Below are 22746 nucleotides of genomic sequence, written 5' to 3'. Positions count from 1 at the left end.
GAAATATGGGCACTGAAGCCAGAGGAGACCCCCAGAGCACTACAGCTGGAGCACCCACCTGAGAGACTTGGACACTCAGTAAACAAGTGACCCCAGTCAGGAGAACATCCTGCTGTACACTCCTGTCTCACAAGATGACTCTCAGACATTCACAGGGATTTATTCATAGATGGGCTGAAGAGTCAGAACTTTATTTAAATTAAAGACTAAACAAATAATTATGGAAAAAACACCACTTTTGAGGAAAACCTGCTCTGCTTGGGGACAGCTAGAAGGGAGGTAAAATTTGTCAGAAAAACTATCCATTATGAATTATTCACATAATTTTAGAGAAAATTTTAAATTAGTGCAAGATAAAGATCCTATTTTATTACTCCTTTCCCTGAAGCACAAGAGTATGTGAGAGCCTCAAATAACTAGGGTTTGTTTTTTTTAAAAAAAAAAAAGTTTAAAGCATGTTGCTTAGGCCTTTCTGAGTCTTTAATAACTTACTTGAATGAAGTTTATCAAGCTTGTAGTTATGTTAAATTAATTACAGAAAATGAAACTGGGGCTACGTAATCTGAAGTCATCACCAATCATAGGCCTGAGTCCTCAGGCCTAGTTTGAGTCTTACAGGCATGGAGCTTTCTCACAGGCTGCTATTGTCAGAAAATAAAATAGTCTCTACTGCAGGAGGGGAAAAAAAAAAAAAAGACCCAGCCAGACTAAAACCAAAACACTAACTGTGTGAGTTTTTTGTCAGTCTTTCTCCTGTCTGTTCATCTGCCCACTCTGAGGTGCCAAGGAAGCCTTCTCAATGAAGTACTTTGCTTGAGGCCATTCCTCTTCAGTTTGTCCTGTCTACCCCATGCTCATATAAATTCATTGCTATTTCTTTTGAGAATACTGGGATACCACCTCCCTTTTGCTTGCTTGGGTGCTCAGGATTTTAACCAGGAATTAATGTAATCTTTCCCAGTTTTAATAAAAAGACCTTTTCTGCTGCCACATGTCTAGCATCTCCTTTGTTCTTTCTGTAGTTAAGTTTCATAAACTGAGAATTACTTAAAACCACAATTAATTTGTTCACATGAGATTTAACACACACACAAAAACTCCCCATACAGTAGTGCCTTACTATTCTGGCCTGTCCGTACTTGCACTAGGACAAATGACAAACCAAAGTGCACCATTAAGGAAAGCTTGTGATTTATTTTAGCCCAACAAATTCTACGTTATAAGTCCATACTTTTTAAAGTGCCCATAGCCTAAGCATTCTTGCCCTCAAAGTGGAAAATAAATAAATAAATAAAAAGAATTTGGTTTATGGAAACACAGAGATTCTCCACGGAGGAGAGGAAGCATAATTAAACATTGGGGATGAGGTCATAGATCCATTATGTGAAGTGTTCAGCTGGAGTGCCTTATTAAGGAGTTTCCCTCTCCCTTCTCTTTCTCATGCTTCAAGTCATTTGTTTCTGTTCCTATGACTCAAAGCACCACCCTGGTTTAGCAGCAACAAAAACTGTTCATGGGACAAGACCACGAATGATCACAAACCCTTTATATAATACTTGGCTAATGTATTTCTCTCCAGGACCACACCAGGGACCCCCATACAGTTTGCAGAAATGGCTGAGGGGGGGCAATGGGCCAGCTGGGTGGGTGAGGAAGAGAGAGGCAGGGAGAGGCATCTGAAATCAGTATGGCACACGTATGGGTTTGCACTGTAAAGACAAAGCATCATATATGCAGCCCGTAAAACGTATTCCAACTTACAGATGAACCGAGAGAATAATGTTATTGCTACTGAATGCAGCAAAGAGAATGGCCAAAAGAAAAGGCTGTATTACTGTGGAGCACAAGAACTTTGAGTGGCAGCAAGAAGCAAATTGGACCCACACTTCCAAATGTCCTGCAGCAATAAACAAATAAATAAAGACCTTGCTTTGAATTTGGACTGTCTACACATTTTCAAAGCTTTTTTTTTTTTGCCTGCTCTGAGCTTACACTGCAGTGGAGTAAGTGTTTATAAAAGGCTTATAGCAAGGAAAAAAAAAATCAAAACTCTCTTCTCAAATGGTAGCCAAGAAAAAAGGTCATAAATTAAGAAAGGTCTGAGTTATCAAAGTAAGAAAAACTAAGGTTTAGTTACTAGTCCTAATAGGGCTAGAGGTAAATATTGTTCATGCAAGCAGGCTGTGCATAAAATCAGGCTTTCATCAAGGATGATAAATTAACCTAATCTAATAATAGAATGAAATTTAAAAGGGAAAAATTAGACTTGATGGCCATTGGGGAGTCTTTTGTCACATATTTTTATACTGTGAAATAATATCCTAGGGAAATGGCAGAATTCACTCGAGACATTAAAAAAAACCTACACTGGCAAATGCATTAGAAAAGATACTGCAGAACACTATACTTCAATGCCAGGGGGTGCTCCAGGTCACTTTTTGTAATAGAACTTCTTCATTACTGTTTTGTTTCTGTCTTTCTGAGCCTGCATATATGAGCCCATGTATATTTTGCTTTGTGCCTTAAATTAGATTGCATAATATATATCAACTATCAGAGAATAGCTATTGCTAATGGGGGCTGATCCTCAATGTCCTTTTGTCATTATACGTGGAAGGAAAAGGCAAGAAATTAATTGTTTCATTTCATTTTAATTTAGTATACTCTAACATATTTTCATGTTTTGTGTTTCAATTTCTCTCAGTTCCCTTTGTATCCGGTGTTGTAAAAGCCATTTATTGTATTTCTTAATATGCTTGAAGGATCAAAGGAAATTACAGAATTTAGCAGCTTTACTTCAAAAATCCATGTAAGAGCTCCAATGACCACCATAAGATTCATGGTCATAGCGGACAAATTGTCTGAGAGTTTAGAGAATTTACTTATATTAACATCTGGAATATAAAGTAGATAAAACCCATCAGAGAGTTTGAAATGTTCCATTCATCAGTAAATCCATTATACTGTACAAAACCACATTGACCTCTTCCCAGTTATGACAAAAGTTTCCATTACCAGAGGTTTAAAGAACCTCTGTTTTTTCCAAGCCTTTTAATATTTAGATGAACTCTGGAGTTTAGAAAGATTCAGGATTAAACTGTGCACTCAGCAATCTGACTGAATCTCATATTGAATTCAGTTACATCTGTTAGATGCATATAAAGAGGAAAAAACAATGGTCTTTTTTTTTTTTTCCAAAGTCCTTGGCCTTCTTACTAGAGGAATTTAACTGAGTTGCCACTGATACGCAATGGAAGGTAGCAAGCAGGTGAGAACTCAACACATCCGTTGCATCTTCTCCCTGTTCTTTCTGAATCCCCACAAGGGTAAGTTTTGAGTTGAGAATAACCCCAAAGACCCAGCTTGGTCTGGGGCAGGCACACAGCTGTGGATTTGTTGAATGAGCTAATCTATGAGGCCCACTTTTAGGCTGGTGGAAGGTGTTCCTGCCAGCTGAGAAAGAGGACACACAGTAGCTGCTCTGGCAAGCAAGACCCATCCACACAGTGCTACCAATCAAAGATTTTTGACCTGTTTGAACCAGCCAGGTGTCCCTGTGTTACTTGGCCATGGCCTTTTCAATCTGGAATTAAATGGCCTGAAACTGGTTTTATTGTATCATCAAACCACAGTCTGCACTCTGGCAGGCTTGTCTTTGCCTTCATGCCTTCAGGCAGGTAGGTGGGATGGGAAAGTCTGTGGACAGAAGCAGCTGACATCCCCTGAGGGGGGACTCACTGCCACAGCTATGACAGCAGTCTAAGGAGGCACTAGCAAATGCCAGGGACACGCAAAAAAAAAAGTGCAAGATGAAAGGGATACACTGCCCTCGGCAACCAGACCAAGATAAGCACTCTGTGTGACTTGGCCGCACTTGATCCCCGTGGTAGCACGCCTGCCCTCGGCTGGCTTTGATCCCACCCCTGAAATACTGCCCTGGCTATCCAGCTTGGCGCCTGGCTCAGGAAGTCTTTGAACCTCAAATCTCTGGAAGCCAAAAGAATACTCCCAAGAAGTATCACTGCAGCATCTTTCCCCAGCACCTACTATTGGCTACGGTTACAGAGCAGATACCTATCTAGAGGGAGTTTTAGTCTCACTCCAGATGTTTCTGTGTTTTGTGGTCTAGAGAAAGGTTTAAGAAAGGCCAGGGTGCTCAGCCTGTCATAGCCCTGAGAAAAGGGGCAGCATGCAGTCTTCATCCCACCACAAGCACCTGTTTTTCCAGAAAAACCTTTCATTCCAGATTTTTATCATGAGGCTCTGACTCTCCTTAGTGACCCCCAAATGTCACAGTCATGCAAGAAGACCTCTCTTTACCCCTTGGGGGACTATTTTGTCTATATGTGCATTACAAATTGACCCGAAGTTGCTCCATGCAAACTGAAAAGTATTTATTTTTTTTTAATTTTTAAAGAAGTTTTGAAACTTTTGCAGAATCTGCCCTTTTGCTTGCACCTCTGCAATTTCTTTTGGCACATGGCTTTTTTGCCTATCCCTAAGTGACACTGGGATTTATCCTGGCATTTTCTGAAATGGACACTGGGAGAAGGCACCATGAACAGAAGGTCAGCTATGTCTGAAGGGCTTGGATTGAGGGAAATTTCACTCAACCAGTAACAGTTTATGAATTTAAGTGTACTAAAAAGCTTCCAGGAACGGAGACCTAATAAATGCTTTAAGACCTCTTTTCCAGAGGGAGTTTACTGCGTGTCAGTACTATATACAACACTGGCACGCAGGTGTCACCGGCGGTCCCACCAGGGCTGGGGAGCGCTCTGCACTGAAACCCAGCTGCACTTTGAGTTCCACTGGGGTGGGCAGCGTTGGTGGGGCAGGCAGGGCTGGCAGGAGCGAGGCAGAGCCAGGCACAGCCCTGTGGCACGTCTCCCCGACATCTCAGTCCTACACAACCCCCCCCCCACCCAGAGCTTCGCTAGGCACTATGTCTTCTGGCTTTGCTGTTGCAGTTCCTTCTTCCTCGTGCGTGTTAGCTTGCTTTAAAGAGAAGAGGACCGGCAGCTTCACAAGAGCAAGTGGTTTTCTCTGGGGGAGAACAGCAAACGCTGCCAAGAGGCTGCCGGTTCGGCATTCCCACCCCCCCCCCCCCCCGCAGACACACCAACAAGGAGTGGTGCGAAAATTAACACTTTATTAGCACCTGGCATTCCCCGGGTTTTCACAAAAGCTTGGGCGATCGTGTCTGCTGGGTGGGGTTTTGTTTGCTAGCAAAGAAAAAAAATAATTTAAAAAAAAGAATAATTACAGCGACTCGAACCCGCCGGCGGCCGCGGGGCCCGCTGCCGGCTCGAGGCGGGGCGCAGCCGTTGGAGGCCCCTGCCCCGGCCTCCCCCAACGGCCGGGCGCGCGGCCGGGCCCGCCCCTCTCCTGGCAGCCGCGGCGCCGCCCTCGGGCCGCGATGGTCTCGCCCCGCCCGGCGGTGGCGGCGGGGAGCGTGTGCGGCTCCGCTCGGCGCGGAAGAGACGCGGGCTCGGCGGTGCAGATGCCGCCGCCGCCACCGCTGCAGCCACCGCTCGGGGAGTGCGAGCGGGAAGCGGGGGCGCGGGCCGCCCGGCACCGGCGGCGCCCGGAGGAGCAGGTGGGTGTCGGCGGTTGAGGGGTCTGGCGGGGCGGGCCGGTCGCTCGGGAGCGGGGCGGGACACGGGGTGGGGGACACACAGATCTGCTCACGACCCCCCCGGCGTCCAGCCCCGGGCCAGCGTTCAGCCGTGTCTTAAACGCCTTTCGATCCATCTAGTGCGGCGGGGCTTATGCAACCCCGCCAAGATGCTGGAGTCTCCTCCAGTGTACTCTCCTGGCCCGCCCTCTTCCCTCTGGGACGCTTCTTCCGCCTGGAAGAGAGTGGGAGCAGATGCACAAGCATCCACGTGGTGACCGGCTGGCTGGAAGTAATTGGGGTGCTGTTGCTATCCCCGGAAATAATTGGGGTGCTGTTGCTATCCCCGGCGTTCCCCAGTCGTTCAGCTCTCGGTCTTTTCTTTTAAAGACTTTAGGTTGTCCATTAAAATAAGCTGTCAACTTCTGTATTACTTATCAAAGTGAAGGTGTTGTAATCGGAGAAAAAAGAATAAAGTTCGTTTTTTAACTTGTCTGCTTCCGTCAGGGTATGCAGGTTTATGGCTTGGTGGATGGAAGTGGGATTTTTGCTTAGGAAATGAAAGTGCTGCGTATCTTTCTCTGTTCTTAACTGTAAAAATGGCTTTCCACACACTCTTTGTTTTGCAGACAGTGCTGTCTCCCTGCTTGGACAAAGGCAGTGTTCTTAATGGACATTTATCCATGTTTCATTTAAAGAAAAGCAAACAACAACCAACAAAACACAACAACCCTCACAGTCTTTTCCATATTCAATACTTAAATGTAATGATCCACTTGGAATGCCTTGAACAGTTAAGTAAGAGAAATGCGCCAGCACTGGTAATGTCAGAGGGGCAAACAGACCTGCTGGAGTACACCCCGAAGTCATTTCTAGACAGTTTTGTTTAGTTTGTTACTTATTTCTGTTGAAAATTCTTAAAAGGTGGTCGTGACTGCACTCAACCATAAGAGAGCCCTTTTCACTGCTAGAACAGCTTAATACCTGAAAGTGCCTGGTAGTACTTGCCTGACGTTGCAGCTAGAAGCAGGCCACTTCTGGGACATGCTGGTACTTGAGAAGTCACTCGGGGACTGTTTACATAAGCTGGTGCATGTTCCTTGTCCCTTTCTTAAGAAAAATGGGGCAGAGCAGGGCACGTACCTGAATGTAGAGAGGTTCAGCAGTTTCCCTCTCGGTGCCTACAAGCCCTTCTGCAGGATATTGCAGCAGAAGAGTCAGAAATATTCCTTGGTTCTGGCTGCTGTCTTCCTTCCCTGAAAAGAGAGGTGAGAGTGGCATCAGACCATCTCGGATGTTACTGCTCTCAAATTGGTGTAACTCCTCTCACTAAGGGAGAAGCTCCCTGCAGGTTGCCACTGCTTCTCTCTTAGTGACGAGTGTCTTGGTCTGGTTTCAGGGGATGGTATGGGCTGAAGAACTGCTTTCCAATGTTGCCTAAACATTTTTTTAAATTATTTGGTACTGCTGGGGTGGTCACTGGCACACTTACAGAAACTCTCATCCTGCTCTTCACAGGCATGGACAGTGATCATGACCCTTTCTGACAAGTTGGGACATAATGTTAGGATGGCAAGGCAGAAACTTTAAATAGACCATGAGGAAGAAAGAAAAAATCCTTCCTGTTTCCTGGACATGTTTCACTTTAGTAGAGTGGAGTATTTTTTCTGCATATTGAAGTGCCAGCAGCTGGACTAGATTTGGAAATAAGGAATATCAGTTGCCTTTATTTAATATATATATATAGAATGTGAACATTGTATGTCATAATAGTAAAAATAATCACCATTTCATAAATAGTAATTTTTTAATGTGTAGGGAAGACCAAAGCTAGGTGAGGAGTTAGCAGTACATACACTTGCTGCAAGCTTTGACAGGAAGTCCCGGAATCTCTTGTTCAAGACACATGGAGCTTAATTTGGAGGGACTCCTGGGTCAACATGCCTAGTCACATATTGTCACTTGCTTTCATGAATGTGCCCAGATTTATCTCAAAATAATCAGTTCCCCTTGCCCTTTCTTCTCTCATGGAGGGACTTTTGCTGGGCCCAGCTGTTCTAGAGGGCAGGAATCCTGTTTCCAGGCTTGCTCCTCACCTGGAGTCCCTTATGGAAACCTATCTTTGTTGCTGTGTTTGCTGAGGGTGTTTGCACTGTTTACGCAACCGCTGCTTCTCAGCCTGTGTTTTCCTGTATAGGAAACCTGTGTTTTCTGAAGCATAACTGTGTGTGCCACCTTAGTGTTAAAAAATAAATGGGTAAAAATCTGCTTTGACAGTGGTGTAAATTCTTAATTCTCTCAGCTGGTGTTAAGTAGAGCCTGTACAAGAGCAAATCCTTTGGTCTTTTTTGAGAGCTCATTTTAGGTGAGGATCTGGGGCTGGTAACCTGATATGGTTTGGGATTTTTTTACTGTTCCCTCCAAAATAAACTCAGTTTGTGTAAGATTATACCTAGTAACATAATGCTAAAGGAATATCGTCCTGACAAGTGGAACCTAAACAATAATTTATAAACCCTGTAGGTTTTTTGGGTTTTTTTAAAGAGTACTCCATAGGAGTACTCTTATTTCTTTAATGCCAAACTCTCTGGCTTATTACGTCAGCAAGGAGATGCTTAATGAAATTACTGACAAGTACATTTTTTAAATAATAGAAGGATATGTTACAAAATACTATACATAGCTTTTGGAATTCATTATTGCAGTAGAATGTAGGATTACTTACTTCAGTGATTAGATTTAAAAGCTGAACTGCATGATATTGTGTTTAATATCCTTTGTAGCTTTGCATGCAAAGGTGAGGATAATTACCCTTGCTTTAGTCTTTGAAGCGCTGCAGAACCTGGGTATTTTCTTCCACTCCTCCTGTATTGCTTTGCTGGTGCTCACAAGGGGTATGTGAAAGCACCAGAAGATTGAGCTTTGGATCAGGAGTTGTAAGTAGGTTGCTGTTTCACCCTGCAAGTTCACAGTTTTTTTAACTGTTGATAGTTATTAGTCAGAGGCACAAGTTGTCCTGTATTTTCAGCATTGCTAGAGCTGAGGACCTCAAATCTCTGTCCCTAACCCACTTTCTGAAATAGGTTAGCCTTTGCCATATTACTACAGTCTAAATCTCATAAAGGCCTATCATTTAAATAATGAAATAAAAATGTGGAATGCATGTGAGTGTGTAACAAAAGATGAGGCAAAACCCCCACATTACAGTAGGACAAGAGGCAGTATTGGGAGGAGAGAAAGCACCTGGTCCATCTGTAAGCGCTTTGAAGCCAAGCTGTGCCACAGCACTGAAAGCCATGGCACTCCCTTCTGTACTGAAAATTGTCTGTCTGGGCTGTAATGAGTTTTAGTTTCTTGTAATCTAAGTTGAACGCTATTTATTGCAAAATTCTTAGTTGCTTCAGTGAGAAGCCTGTCTCACACTGCTTTAGAGTATGTAGAATCCAAAGTGCTATTTGACAGCTAAGCTGTCAAATATTTATATTGATATTTATCCCAGAAAATGTCTAAATGGAGAGTTAATATGCAATACATGTATTTGTAAGAAGATAAATCAGTTTAGACAATCACCTTTTCATTAACCTGAGTTGCTAACACTTTGGGATGTCTTATTATTGTTTGGAACAGTGTTTTATCTCTAAGTGGGTGTATTTTATCTTCTAATAGAAGGCTTCAGATTTAGAGTAGCTATTACAAAAGGGTTTTGTGTTTCCCATTGCGAATTATGTCAAAGAGATATGGGTGTCTCAGCTAAGTTCAAGTAATAGAGTTTTTTAATAAGTTTCCAATATTAGCATTTCTTTAGTATGGAAAGAATGAGCAGGACCAAAGCTAGAGGATAATTTCATCTGCCTTGTGGTATCTCTCATGTAAATGTTTGTTTGTTGGATTGTAGGATGGATGTGGCTGGAACAGGTATCATTTCAGGCATAAATCAGTAGAGGCCAGGAAGGTTTTAAAGGAAACTTGTGTGTATGGAAACTGTGGTGCCTAGGGCTAGAAACCTATTTCTAATTTATTCCATACTGAGATAATCAGAAAATTCTCCTGCTTGCTGTTGCTGGGATTTTTTTCCGAACCAAAAATAGTAGTATTTGAAAGGGAGAGTGTAATCCAAAATTTGTTCTGGCTCAACAAATAATTTAGCTCCTCTGCAGAGGTTCATAGATACATAACAATATGTGATAACAACTTTCCAAAAAGCATTAGTGAGTTTTCTGAGCTGACAACATTTGAAGAAAAAAAAAAAATCCTTCAGACATACCTGTAGCATGTACAAAGCTCTGCTTGAATAATGTGAAGATCCCATTTTCTTAAAGAAAAAAGTGTTCTGGAGATAGATATTAATAGAAATTTCTTGTCCCTGAGACACAAAATTAAAAGCTGTTGCTTTTCAGCAAGCTGGTGCATTGATACCAGCTGATGCATGCCGAATCTACAGTGGATTGCAAGCCTTTTCTGGGTCAAGCTGGCTAGTTTTTCATGAGCAACCTTGATAAACGGAATCCTATGGAAATTAAGTGTTGCAGGTGTAAGGAAGAGGTGGATTAGAAACTGCTTTTGATCTCTATGTGAAATGGCAGCATGGGTGGGGTCACATTACAGGGACAGTGGTAGAAGCATAGGAAGAGTGCAGAGAGCAGCAGCCTAATCTGGGGGAGAGAAGGCAGCAGATCTTATCACGGGGGGGACAGGCAAGTTTCCTCTCCCTCAGACCCTCAAGTGCTGGGTTCTTGTCTGTGACATTTTCTCGTCTCGTTGCCCTATTAGTGAGGAAATTTGCTCCTGCAGTTATGGGACTCAAACACAGTTTATGGAGGGAAGCCACTGTTGCTCTTGAAGCCTTTTCTGCTCTGCACATGTACAAGTTCTGTATCTGGAAAAGCCTTTTCATGTCCTTCGTATAAAACTGCTCCTGGTATTCCAGAAACTGTTGGTCTTGAACTTAAGTTGACATACAAGCTGACTAAAGGGAATATGGTGCAGTTGCTTTTCTTATGTTGTTCCTTGTTTCTATAGAAACATCTTGTTTCTGTTTTATAAATGGTGCCTAGTTTATTGCTATGAAATGAAAGTTAGCCAGTCTTTGTTTTGCGATATTTTTCTATTTAAACTCCCTCTAAGTATGTCGCTTTGATTGGTAGCTGTTACAAGGTACTTCTGGTATAAAGAATTTTTTGGTTTTCTTGTATTGGTGTTTCCCCCAAGGAACAACTTAGTTTTTCTCTGTCTTGTTTTTGATCTGGAAGTAAGGTATGTTTGTGGGGGTTTTTTTCCTCCTTTCCTAATCTGTTCTTTATTATTTCAATAGTAATTAAAATTAGCCTCTGGAAATGAACTTTTTTCTTCTTTTTTTTCTTTCTTCCAGACAGTTAAAATAAATTTTATTGCCTTAATAATCTGTTGGCTGAGTATCCAGATCTGTTTACTGCTTACATTGACAAGGTCAAATACTAATTGTTAGTTTCATGCTCACAAAGGATGTTAAGGGATACCATTCTCTTCCTGCTATGGTAGATGAGGAAGAAAATCAGAAACAATTCCAAAAAAATTCTTCACCCTTCTTGGGTGAATTTCACTTTCTTTTAATTAAACAGAAGAAATGTTTATAAGTATAGGAAAACAGGGTGAAATCCTGATTGCGTGCCTGGTGTTACTAGTAACAAAACTGTCTAGTTTGCATACGTGGAGGAGTAGGAGGCAGAAAGCCTGTGCCCAGCCAGCCCGTGTATCACAGGGATTCAGGCTGGTGCCCTGCAAGGGGGTGAGGCTGTGCTTCAGAGAAAGAGAAGGCCAGGGCCTGGTAGCTTGCTCTTCACTGCACATCCCCAAAGTCTCTCCATAGCAATACACCAGGCTATCAGATGGCTGAGTACTGGCAAGATTGGGTAATTCATTCCTCCAGGACTCACATTGCTGGCTACCTAACTATCAAATATCTGTAGCTGTGTGTTGGCTGGTACCTGTCCCCTTCTGTGCCCACAGAAATTGCTCTCGTATTTTGGCAGGGAGGGGACTTGTGGTTTCTTCTATCCTGGTCTCTGTCATCAGCTCACTTTCTTTTCATGTTTTTCTGTAAGACAGAGCTTGAAGTACTTTTAGTTTTAGTTTGCATCCTCTAAAAAGAGATGACTTTGTGAAGCTCGCTCTTCTGAATGTTAACATTCCAGCTTTAAAAAATACAGGAGTATCTTTTAGTAAGTCAGCATGTTCTAAAGTCAAATCTCAGTGGCTTTTTTTGACATTTAAGTGTCTATGGGCTTCAGCAGTGAAATACACCACCTGTTGCCTGCAGTAAAAATAAAAAAAAAAATTGTACTCGATGACTGGACTAAAACAGATAGTGGTAAGTTAAATACTACAGAGGAAACTTTTTACTTGAAAAAAAGGGAAATGTGTGAGCGGGTATGTAAATGCAATATCCCTGTGTTTCCTTATTACACTTCTTCTTAATGTCTCATTTAGACGTTGTTAAACACATTTGCTACTAAACTCAAAAGGGGGTTCTTTTATTTCAACCTTGGAAATAATTCTCTTAAATATGCCATCTCTTTTTCTATCTTTTATAACTGTAGATGTGACCAATTGTGATCTAAGGGATGTTAAAGCAATTTGGAGACACTGTTGTAGGAGATGAACTTGATGGATATGTTTCCTACTCCCCTCTCTCTTTGCCTTCTTTTCTGAGCAGCATTTTTGTACTGTAAAATCACAAGCATTTACATGGTGAGCAGTTATTTTCCCAATCCATTGGACTTAGCTCTTCTGTTGCTGGAGTTCACATTTGTGCAATGCCCTTTTGGGCAGTTGATGCAAGAAGCACAAGTTTGTGGACTTTTATTCAGCCTGGTGTTGTTGAGTAGAGTGTGGGAATTTTTCAAGTTGAGCAACAGAAAACTTTTGGTGTTTCTTCAATTAATTAATCATGAGAAATAGGAAGAGGGAGGTTAGGTGTTTCGTTTTGTAGAATTTTGTACTTTCAGAGTAGCTGAGTGAATTTTTATTTTTTTTTTCGGAATCTTTAGGTGAAGCAGGTTCTTTATGTTCATTCGCTCCCTGCTCCCACAGAACAAAAGCTTTTGAACTTCATCCAATTATTTCACTCAAGTCAATTACTTAGGATGTTGGGGGTTTTTTTGACATATGAAAAAAGAAAAAATTCCCAAGCAAACAAAAAAACCCAACAAACCACAAGTGTGGAAAACTGGACCAAGCTGCTGCTTCAGCAGATGAAACGCCTGGAAAGCAACTCTATAACTATGCCTGTTCTCCTCTTGGCTAGAGCAGTGTTGAGGTGACAGAACTGAGATATGTTGCAGTCGCTTTAGAGCCATTAAGTTTGTGATCCTCCCAGACAATTCAGTCAGCCTAGTGCTGCCTTTCCAGGTGGTCCTGGCCTGTGGCACCTCACTCATCACACTAGCCTTGTGACAGGGGGATGTGTGATGAGGCAGGGCTGTCTTTCCTTCCAGCAGGCTGGCAGAAGGCACTGGCTTCAGCTGCCAAAGCAGCTCAGGTCACTTCTTTCAGACTACTTTATTTTCAGAGATGAACCCTGGGAGGTCCAAGTTGTTCTGGCAGGGGTGGCAACCCTGAGTACACAGATTCACCTGCACACAGATGTTGCCATGGTTTGTCCCATGTGATCTGCACATGGCCAGCAAATCCATCACATCCAGCAAATATGGGGTACCCTGGACGTGGGCACCAGGCTCCATCGCTTGCCGAGGAAAGTGCTGCAGCAGTGGCTGAACGGTGGCCCTTGGAGAAGCTGCAGGGACTTCAGGCAGAGCTTGGTGGTGGCCATGTGTGATGTGTAAGGACACTGTTGATACCATCCCTCAGTGAGCTAGTGTTGCTGATAGCAGAAAAAAGAAATCCTAAATCTGTGCTTCCATGCTGTCTTTGATTAGCCCTGAGAAAATTACTTCCCAAGAGTGTTGGGTAGGTTCATGTCCCTTGCGGATCCATTTATCTTCTGCATCCTCCAAGTGCTTAGCAAAGTTATTTGGTGTGTATATGGTCAGGGGTGGGAATTGTGTGTTCCCAGTAATTTGAGGGTAAAAGACCTTGAACTGGCTAGGAGGTTTCAGACAGGAATCAGCCTTAAATTACTTGAAATGTTCAATACTAACTTCATCCTTCTCTCCTAGCAAGTGTGATGTGAATCACTGCACAGATGGTTTCTTTGTGGAGGTGTATTCTGATGGGATCTTGTGTTTCTCTGCATGGTCAAAATACCCTTGATGGGAAGGAGATAAGCTAGAAAAAGTTCCTGCTGTCAGAGCGGCATAGCCTGTAGTTGTGATTCACAGTGTGCTTTCCTGAATTTAGGCAGCAGTGAGTTTGAGTGAATGTGGTGGAAGTTTGTCATAAGACAGGGTACTTAGTGGTCAGAACACACATACTTTTGTGTGTTATGTTGATAACAAACATAACTGGTAAAGCCACAGGTGGATGTTTGTTGGGCTTAGTAGGCTGAGTTGACTTTACCTTCCCTGTTGTTCTAAAGCTGGTCCAGGAAAATGTTCAATTACATCGGAGACTTTTTTTTTCAGAATCGCTTCAGGGAGATAGGTGCATCAGCTATGCTGGAAGTAGACAGAACTTGCACTTAGTATCTCCTCTGCAGTGTCCTTGGAGACTCATTCTGAAAAACAGGTCTTTTTCCTGCATCTGAGAGGGTTCTCCTTAAAGCATCCAAGCCCCTAAGCCATTTGGCCATAACAGCTGGGTAAATCTTGTTACAAAGTTACAATTGTAAAGTTTTTTGGGAGTTTGAATCTTCAAGTTCTATAAGAATACAGGCTGAGAATGTTTGGGTTGTTCAGCCTGGAGAAGAGAATGCTCCAGGGAGACGTTATGGCAGCCTTTCAGTACTTAAAGGGAGCTTATAAGTTAGATGGGGACAGACTTTTTAGTAGGGCTTGTTGCAGTAGGACAAGGGCATTTTGAACTAAAAGAAGGTAGATTCAGGCTAGATGTAAGGAATAAATTTGTTTATAACGAGTGTGATGAAACACTGGAACAGGTTGCCCAGAGAGGTGGTAGATGCCCCATCCCTGGAAACATTCAAGGTCAGGCTGGACTGGCCCCTGAGCAACCTGATCTAGTTGAAGATGTCCCTGCTTATTGCATGGGGTTAGACTAGATGACCTGTAAAGGTCCCTTCTAACCCAAACTATTTTATGATTCTACAAAGTATTTTTTAAATTAAAAAAAAACCCAAACCCTACACTATATGAAAGCATTTAAGGAATACAAAATTAGAAGGAAATTAAGGCAATGAAGTGATACACAGTTATACATTTGTATAGAGGAGTCTGCCAGTGTTATTTGCTTTAAGGGTCTAGGTGATCCCAATATATTGATTTTTAAACTTAGCAACTTTGAAACAGAACCTTCTTTTGCTTTTAAATGAGGAAGCTCTTTTGTGTGGGTGAGTCTGCTCAGAATGAGTATATTTCTCTTTCTGTGTTTTTCTGTTATGGTAATGTCAGGCTGATTCAGTTGTGCTATGGAAGTCAAGAGTCAGCTGGGAGCTGTGTGTTTGATAGGATAGCCAATTTCTAAAAACATTTAGGAAAGTACTTTTTTTGGGGAAAAAACCCAACAGCATTGTAAGGATGGAGTTTGAGAGCTGCTGGCACACATGTGGGACTGTTTTACTATCGCCTTGAAAATTAGTGAGAGAACTTCTAGCTGAAATGGTAAAGCTTATTACATATTTGTTAGCAATTTTGAATATTGTACTATTACTTGTAGTTGCCCTTATGGTTCTACTTTAGTTACACCTCTGAAGAAATATATTTGTCTAGTATGTGAAGTATTATGCAATAGTCAGCTAAATGTGCCATCTGTGTTTTATGGCTGATACCTGTTTTCAGCGTCACTTCTTTTTTGCTGAGTTGCTTGAAGCAAGACACACTCAGCTTGAATTAGCTGAAGTAGACTTTCAAATCTTCAGAATTTCCATGATCATTCTTAAAGATTTTGTAAGCTCTGGGAAATATTTGGAAAAATAACTTGACACTTGTTTTGTAATTAAATACATACTTGTCAGTCTCCATTTCTAGAAGCTTGCTTTGAGTAATCGCTTTAGGGATTAATCAATCTACCCTTGCTTGAGAGGTTTAAGGGTGAGATAAAGTCTTGCCTAATAAAAAAAAAAACAAAAAACAAACAAAACTAAAACAACCAAAAACAAACCACAAAAAAAGACCTGGACAGCCTAAGTAAGGTGGGATTCACTCCATACCCTGTTTAAAGACTGTGTGCAACTTGTTGTGGTTAGCTTATCAAAGCAGAGTGAGGCTGCTAGGGAAAACCCATCTCTTACAGCCACCTTAATGTGTACAGTTCATGGTGCTTAGCTGTCCTGGTGATAGGGAGCCAGTGGAGATGTGCCTGCTGGCAGCCTCCTTGCCAGTGCTGCACTCCGTTGGCTCTGTGTGAAGGCTTCCAGCGCCTTGCTGGGTACCATTAGTAACCCAGAGGCAAAGAAGTGACTTGTTTTCCCTCTCCTGGTTACACAGGCCACTGGCTTAGGCCCAGGTTACTCTGCTAGAAAATGTGGTGATTTATCCCACACGTTAGCTGTTTCTCTCCAAAGTAGTTGCTAGGTGGCTTGATGTGAGTTGTGCTCTCATCCCCTCCACCATCATCCTGTAGGCATGTGCGCCCTCTGATCGCTGCATGCAGGAAGCAAATAAATGTATTTCCCCTTCCCATCACATCCTTTCTCTTTTCCCTAATTGTTGTGATCAATATGCCACTTAGGCTTATTGTTTGTCTTCCTGTGTTCTCAGGGAATAGAGGGATGAGTGTTCCTGTAGCAACATGGTGTTCCCAGGGTGGCCAGCACCCAGCCCTGCTGAGTCCACAGGGGCTGACAAGAGGCTCTGCCTTTCTTTAAGAGACTAATCTTGAAACACTGGAATTAAAGAGGAGTTAACATCTATTTTAATTAAACAAAGCACAATTAAAGCCACATTGCTGAAAACTGGGGTTTCCATATTCAGTGAGGGGGAAAAAATGACCTGGGCCTGAGAAGCAGGCTGAAAACGGTCAGGGGGGTGGCTGACAGTATGTAACCTCCAATACTGCTGTTGTCCACATTCAGGATCTTTTGTAGAACCGCAGAAAAATTTAATACAATATTCATTACTATTTAGGCTTCCTGCACCCCTCCCTTTCTTACATTCAGTCCTGAAGCTTAAACCATAACCTTTATGAATAAGCAAATAAAAAATACCCAAGCACACACAGCTGAGGGACTGTGGGGATTTTTTTGTGTTGTTGTTATTTTTTAGTAGCAGCTGTGATGCTTTGCCCAGGCTTCATTCAGCCAGAAGGTTCTGCATTGTGGCCTAAAGTCTGGCCTACAAAAAAAATATGAGCTTGCTTTGGTCTTTGTGGGACATTTTTCTGTGGGAACGGGAGTTCACTTTATTACTTGCTATCTAATGGAGAACCTGGCACTGCTGTAGGAGGGAATTTGTTTCTCCACTGAAATGGTGCTGTGTAACCAGGGACACAGAATAGCTTTCATCCTGGAAGACAGAACTGAAGATAACATGTTTGCTTTGAATTCAGGAGTAGACTGATTGCACATAGAGTCTGCAAGCAATTTGTTGAGCCTATTGATCAGTTGACTGTAATATTGATGAGTAGCTACTGCATGTGTTTTCATTGCTGCCTAATGGAAGGATTAGAAAACTCACGTTCATCATCTTGAAAGAATGTTCATTCTGTCATACTCAAACATAAGGCAATAAGATTTTGTGCAAAGCATCTCTGGACAATGGGAAAGGAGAGATGGGATTTCAAGCTCTAATCTAGTTACAGTTTGAATGTTGAAACAGTTGAATGTTTTCTGCAGTGATATTTCAACTTAACATCTTCATCTAAAGATGTGCTTCTGCCTTCCTATGCATTTGTTTCATAATTTTTCAATTTGGAAAGAAGTGCAGAACTTGTTTCCCCTACCCTTTGCTTCTTTGTACCACCACTTTGTGTCTGTGCAGTCTTTGGGTCTGCCTTCCTTTGCCTGACTTTTGCAGCTTTCTACACCATCAGTGGTGATGTACATTTGCCTTCTTCCTAGTCAAATCCAATACCCTTATTACAGTGCTAATAGTGTTACTGTTTTAGGTAACTCCCAAAACACAGACAAAGAGGCCACATTGAGGAAGGAGATATTATTTATTGCAGGTTTGTGCAAAGCTGGGTGCTTGATTCCTTTGCACAAATCTTCAGTCTTCACCTAGGCAGGGGTCTTTTTGATCTGGGGGTGTGATTTTTTAGTATTATAATGACATTATAATAAGCTACGTTCACCTAAAGGATACAATGTCTCAACTTCTACAGCTTCAACTGCCCAAGACTGATTTAGCTGTCAATCTTCTTGATTCTGGTTCTTCTTTACCACCTTCTGTGTTCCTTAGGTCCAATTATCCGTATAGACATCAAGTCTTGTCTGCAAGGTTGGTGATTTACATTAAACACTCTCTAAACCTCTTCATTAATTGCATTCTTCAACCCCTAGCTGGTTATTGCAGAATGTTCTCGCTCAGTGCTAGCTGTGGTACTAACTGTGTGCCTCTCTGACTGCAATTTTATAACTTGTTTATAAATTTATAGAGTGCATCTTACACAAAATAACCACATCATTCTAAATTTCTGATTTATTTTCCAACAGTAGTAGCCCTTCAGTTCCCTGTGATTTGGTGAGAAGTACTTTATGGTTTGTGCTGAATAGTTTTGTATCATTCTTGTATTTCTGAAGAATTCTGGAAATACACTTTGGTCAAATCCCTTCCCCAAAATTACAGGCATTTAATTCCATTTTAGTTGCCCTGACACCCATGTTGCACAGATAGGTAAGATATGTGACCTACAGGAGAGCTTTACCCCTCTGGAGTGGCACCTGGAGGACAGACAGGCTGTCATGCTAATAGTATCACTTCAGATGTCACAAGTGTGGACAAGTGAGTTATCCTTAACATTGTACCGAAGTAACAAGCTATGTAACATGTTCAATTTCTTTATTTAAGACTTTATAGCATGCATATCTTACTTCTACACATTCAAATAGAAACATCTGAGACTTGTTCAGAATCACAGTAATAAGAACTGATTGTACAACATATTTCCTAATTTTGTGTTCTATCCACAGGTGCAACAAGAGCAAAGAAACCACACCGCAGAACCTGTAATAGATGACTATAAAAAGATGGGGACTCTCTTTGGCGAACTAAACAAGAGTCTTATCAGAATAGGCTTCACAAGGATGTACTTTGGAGAACGGATAGTAGAACCTGTAATAATTATATTCTTCTGGGTTATGCTCTGGTTTCTTGGCCTACAGGCTCTTGGACTGGTTGCTGTTCTGTGCCTTGTCATTATTTATGTTCAACAGTAAAATGTTATAGATGCTATTCAAATTGTGTGTCACAGTACTGTCACTGTGTCAGTGGATTTGTGTTTAAGTAAATGGGTGGCATATGAAAAGCTGCAATGCTTCCAATTGCATTCCACTGCAGTTCCAGCCTTTGGGGTGGAGGGGAACTAAAATTATGCATTTTAAGCAGTCAGCAGTGCCCTATTACATCTTTGAAGGGCAAAAAAGGAGATGTTTGTAATACAGTGGTGTCCAATGTACTGTTTTCAGCACTCTTGGGGCCTTAGTCCAAGGATTGGCTTTTGTCCACCACCCCCTCTTGCTCCCAATGTTCTTGCGTTGTACAGTGAAAATTTCCTGTCAGGTTTTAAGAGGATACTTGATGCAAGTGTCATATTTCACTGTCGAGGGGACTTGTGTGCTTTTTGTTCCCTGAATCTGCATAATTTGCTATTTTTTTACTGCAAAGCTGAATCTGCATGAGGGAGGTTTTCTAACAAACCTACAATGACAAATGTTCATAAGGTGAATTCAACTTCCTGACACAAAAGCCTCTTTGGTTAGTGTAGTTTGTAGCAAGCTTTGCCCCAGGAAACAAGCTATGCCAGGAAAATGCTTTTATACTGATACTAGTGACTTCACACAAGGCTTCAGCTGTTACTTAGGAAGAATCACAGTCCTGTGTTGGCCAAATGGTTTAACATAGCTCTGCCTTGGTTTTGGAGTTGTGCTTGGATCCTACTACTTTTTTTTTTTTTTTTTCTTGCTGTTTTCCCCAGCCTCCTTCTGAAGATAAATATTTGGGTAATTCATGGACTTTGTAGGTAATTACAGCTGCAATGTTGGAGAGTTGCCATTCCAGACAGCAATGCTAGAATATTGTCTGCTTCCTCTGGGTCATGTGTGAAGTATGTCAACAACCAGATAGATATCAGACCAGATCTCTTAGGGCTTCCCTGATTTACTGTGGTGTGGACTAAGCTGAGCTTGAAGCTTTGCATATGTAAGCAAATCACACCTGTTTCCTCATGCAAGGCAAGAATGTGGTTGAAATCAGGAGGTCATTTTATGTAGTAGTCCTAACTGATGCGTTTCCATGCTTGGCAACAAAAGTGTGTATCTATAGGTGCATGTCATGGGCAACACAAATCAAAGAATAGGACAAATACATTCAAGAATAGGTGCAAATTTCACTCTGGCTCCCCAGAAGCCACACTGAGGGTCTGTTGAATATTTCCAAGTTCAGTGTGCTCATTTAAAGACAGTAAAATGAGACAGAATCTTTACTAAATAGGCTAGCAATTTAGTATTTGCTGTACATTACTGGTCAAATTTACAGGAAACTACTTAATGTTTTGCAGTGACTTTTTTCCTAAGCATTTTTATACTAGCATAGATCAACAATAGATCAGTTGATAATGCTGTCTTCTCCAGAAACTTTTGAAGTTAATGGGAGCTTCTCTGTAGTCCCAGTTGTGCAACTGGATTCTCAGAGCCATTTTATTGCCTTCATGGGTCATGTTGGTTGATGGACTGTTTCCAGGACCCTTGGCTCCAGACCTTACAGACTTTCCTATTAGTGAAATAATTGTTATTTAGGGTGGTGAACATGAAGGCCCAGCTCCTTTACAGTCTTTATGTGCCTAAATGCCATCTGTAGGTATGTCTCTGCTTTTCTAATGAAGGTGTGGTTACCTTCTGAGGAGCCTGGTCTCCTCTTCAGATGATGTTTAGGGTGGATTGAGGAGGCTCTGCTAAACCAGCAGGACTGCAAGGGAGTGGGACCAAGTCCCAGCTGTGTGTTTAGATGACAACCTGTATTGATTGGCACCTAGTTAAATAGTTATGCTGATGGCAAGGAAACATTTGACAACAGAAGATGTTACTGGATACAGGGTTTTTTTATTCACAGCTGGAAATCCCAAAGCAAACAGCAAGTACAGCCTGAATTCAGAGGCAGGAGCTCTGTATTAACAAGTGCCTAGGGGTAAACTTTGGTTCTGTTTCAAGTCCCTTAGAAAGCAGGGCATCTGTTTAGACCTTTGCATATTTGTATAGATCTAATTGTGGGTTTATGTGTATTCTTCTGCATAAGGGCTGTACTACAAAATCATCTGGTCATTACAAAAAAATAATCCTTCCTTTCTTCCTACAATCCTACAAGTTACTGTTCAGAGGATCTCACCCAATTCCTTTTGTCCTGTAGGAAATAAGTGTCTCTGTGATATCCTTGCTGCAGTAGTACTCTTCTGTGAGTAACTGTGCTGTGAGATGACATGTAGTATTTGCTGAAGTGGTGGTTTTGCCCTTTGTGTAAGGAATGGGGAACAATTTACCAAGGGTGTGACTGACAGGTTTAGTAAGGAAATTGTTTATATGAGTGTTAATATGCGTTTAATATTGTTAATATGCGTTTATATGCGTTACCTTTTATTATGTCCATAACTGTGACAGTTTCATTCATGAAGTCATTTCAGTTGTTCTTTTAATGTTCATGTTTGTATACATGTACTCTAGGGAAAGGTAGCTTTTGGACTTTGATTGTGTATGGTCAATGTTTTATATGGTTTCTCTTAAAGGGTAACTTACTACATCACCTCCCATAGAATGTTTTCATTTTTTAAAATATGAAAAAATATCCCTCCTAATGGAGGTTGACTGAAAATTAAAAATAACGTATTGCATGGAAGATACCCCTGGCCTGTTTGGTTTCATACATTCCATTGTATATAAGAATTTGCAGCAAATCCTCTGTCCTAAATATGTGCTATTGCCGTGCTATCTCCCTGTCACTTGCAGGAAAGGATAGAGGAGTTAAGGAAAAAAGGGGACTGGAATAGAATGAGACATAGAGCCTAAAATGGAATACATAAAAACTATGTATATATGTGTCAGAAGAAGTCTGATTGTAAGCATGTGCCAAAAGTGAGGGGGAAATGGGTAAACAGTCCTAGCATTTTGTTTTTCTTTTCATTGCAAGGCAGAGGAAGCACCAGGCGTTTGCAGGATGTCCCTAGCTAAAAAGCAGAAGGTTAATATATACATAAAAGACAATTTCACTTTTGTCTATACAGTAAAAATTGATAATGTTATGTGTATTGGTATATATGATTATTATTCTTGATGGAATGGAAAGCACCTTTATGCATCTGTGTATAGGACTGTATGAAGGAATTTTGTCCTTTAAATCTGTGTTAAACAACAAACGATGTTACTCCTGTTGGTCATTGTAACATATTGAAAGCTTTTTATGTAACCTCTGTTTTTTAAAGGATGGACTCTTCAGTACTGTTTGACACCTGCCAAATGCCTAAATGTTTGAACTACCCTGTGCAGAGCAGAAACTCTTCATGTAGGAGAATCTTGGAGAACCCTGTTTGCACTGAAAAATTAGCACATCAAAACTGTCCACATAAAAAGGAAGAATCATATTTCTTAACAACTCTGTATTAAATGAATCCTATGGAAAGCACTTTGTTATTCTTTCTAATAAAAAGTATTGTCATCAATGAAAACTGTGAATTGCTTTGTTCAAGGTTACTTGACTCCTTCATGTCATAGTAGATGAAATGGGTCATCGTGCAGATACCCACTAAAATCAGTAAACTTGCAGGTAGTGGAGAAATAACTGCAGTACAAGATCTGAATAAACTGCATCAGGTGTCTATGGTTGAGTGGTAGTAGAGCTAGATGTTAACAAATAATGGCAATATTATTGTGCAAAGTA

At 41.4% G+C, this 22746-nt stretch overlaps 1 protein-coding gene across 1 annotated transcript; it reads left to right on the top strand.

Moving 5' to 3' along the window:
• Positions 1-5419: 5419 nt before the first annotated feature.
• Positions 5420-22534, top strand: FAM241A (family with sequence similarity 241 member A). Its single transcript, XM_051618278.1, has 3 exons — positions 5420-5599; positions 18795-18938; positions 22292-22534. The coding sequence occupies exons 1-3, from the start codon at positions 5420-5422 to the stop codon at positions 22313-22315; spliced, it is 348 nt and encodes a 115-aa protein (XP_051474238.1). The 3' UTR covers positions 22316-22534.
• Positions 22535-22746: the final 212 nt, after the last annotated feature.

Source organism: Apus apus, chromosome 4 (assembly GCF_020740795.1).
Source record: "Apus apus isolate bApuApu2 chromosome 4, bApuApu2.pri.cur, whole genome shotgun sequence".
In the NCBI taxonomy this organism is placed as follows: Eukaryota; Metazoa; Chordata; class Aves; order Apodiformes; family Apodidae; genus Apus; species Apus apus.
Note: the sequence above shows the minus strand (reverse complement) of the source record. Positions and strands in the feature narration are given on the sequence as shown.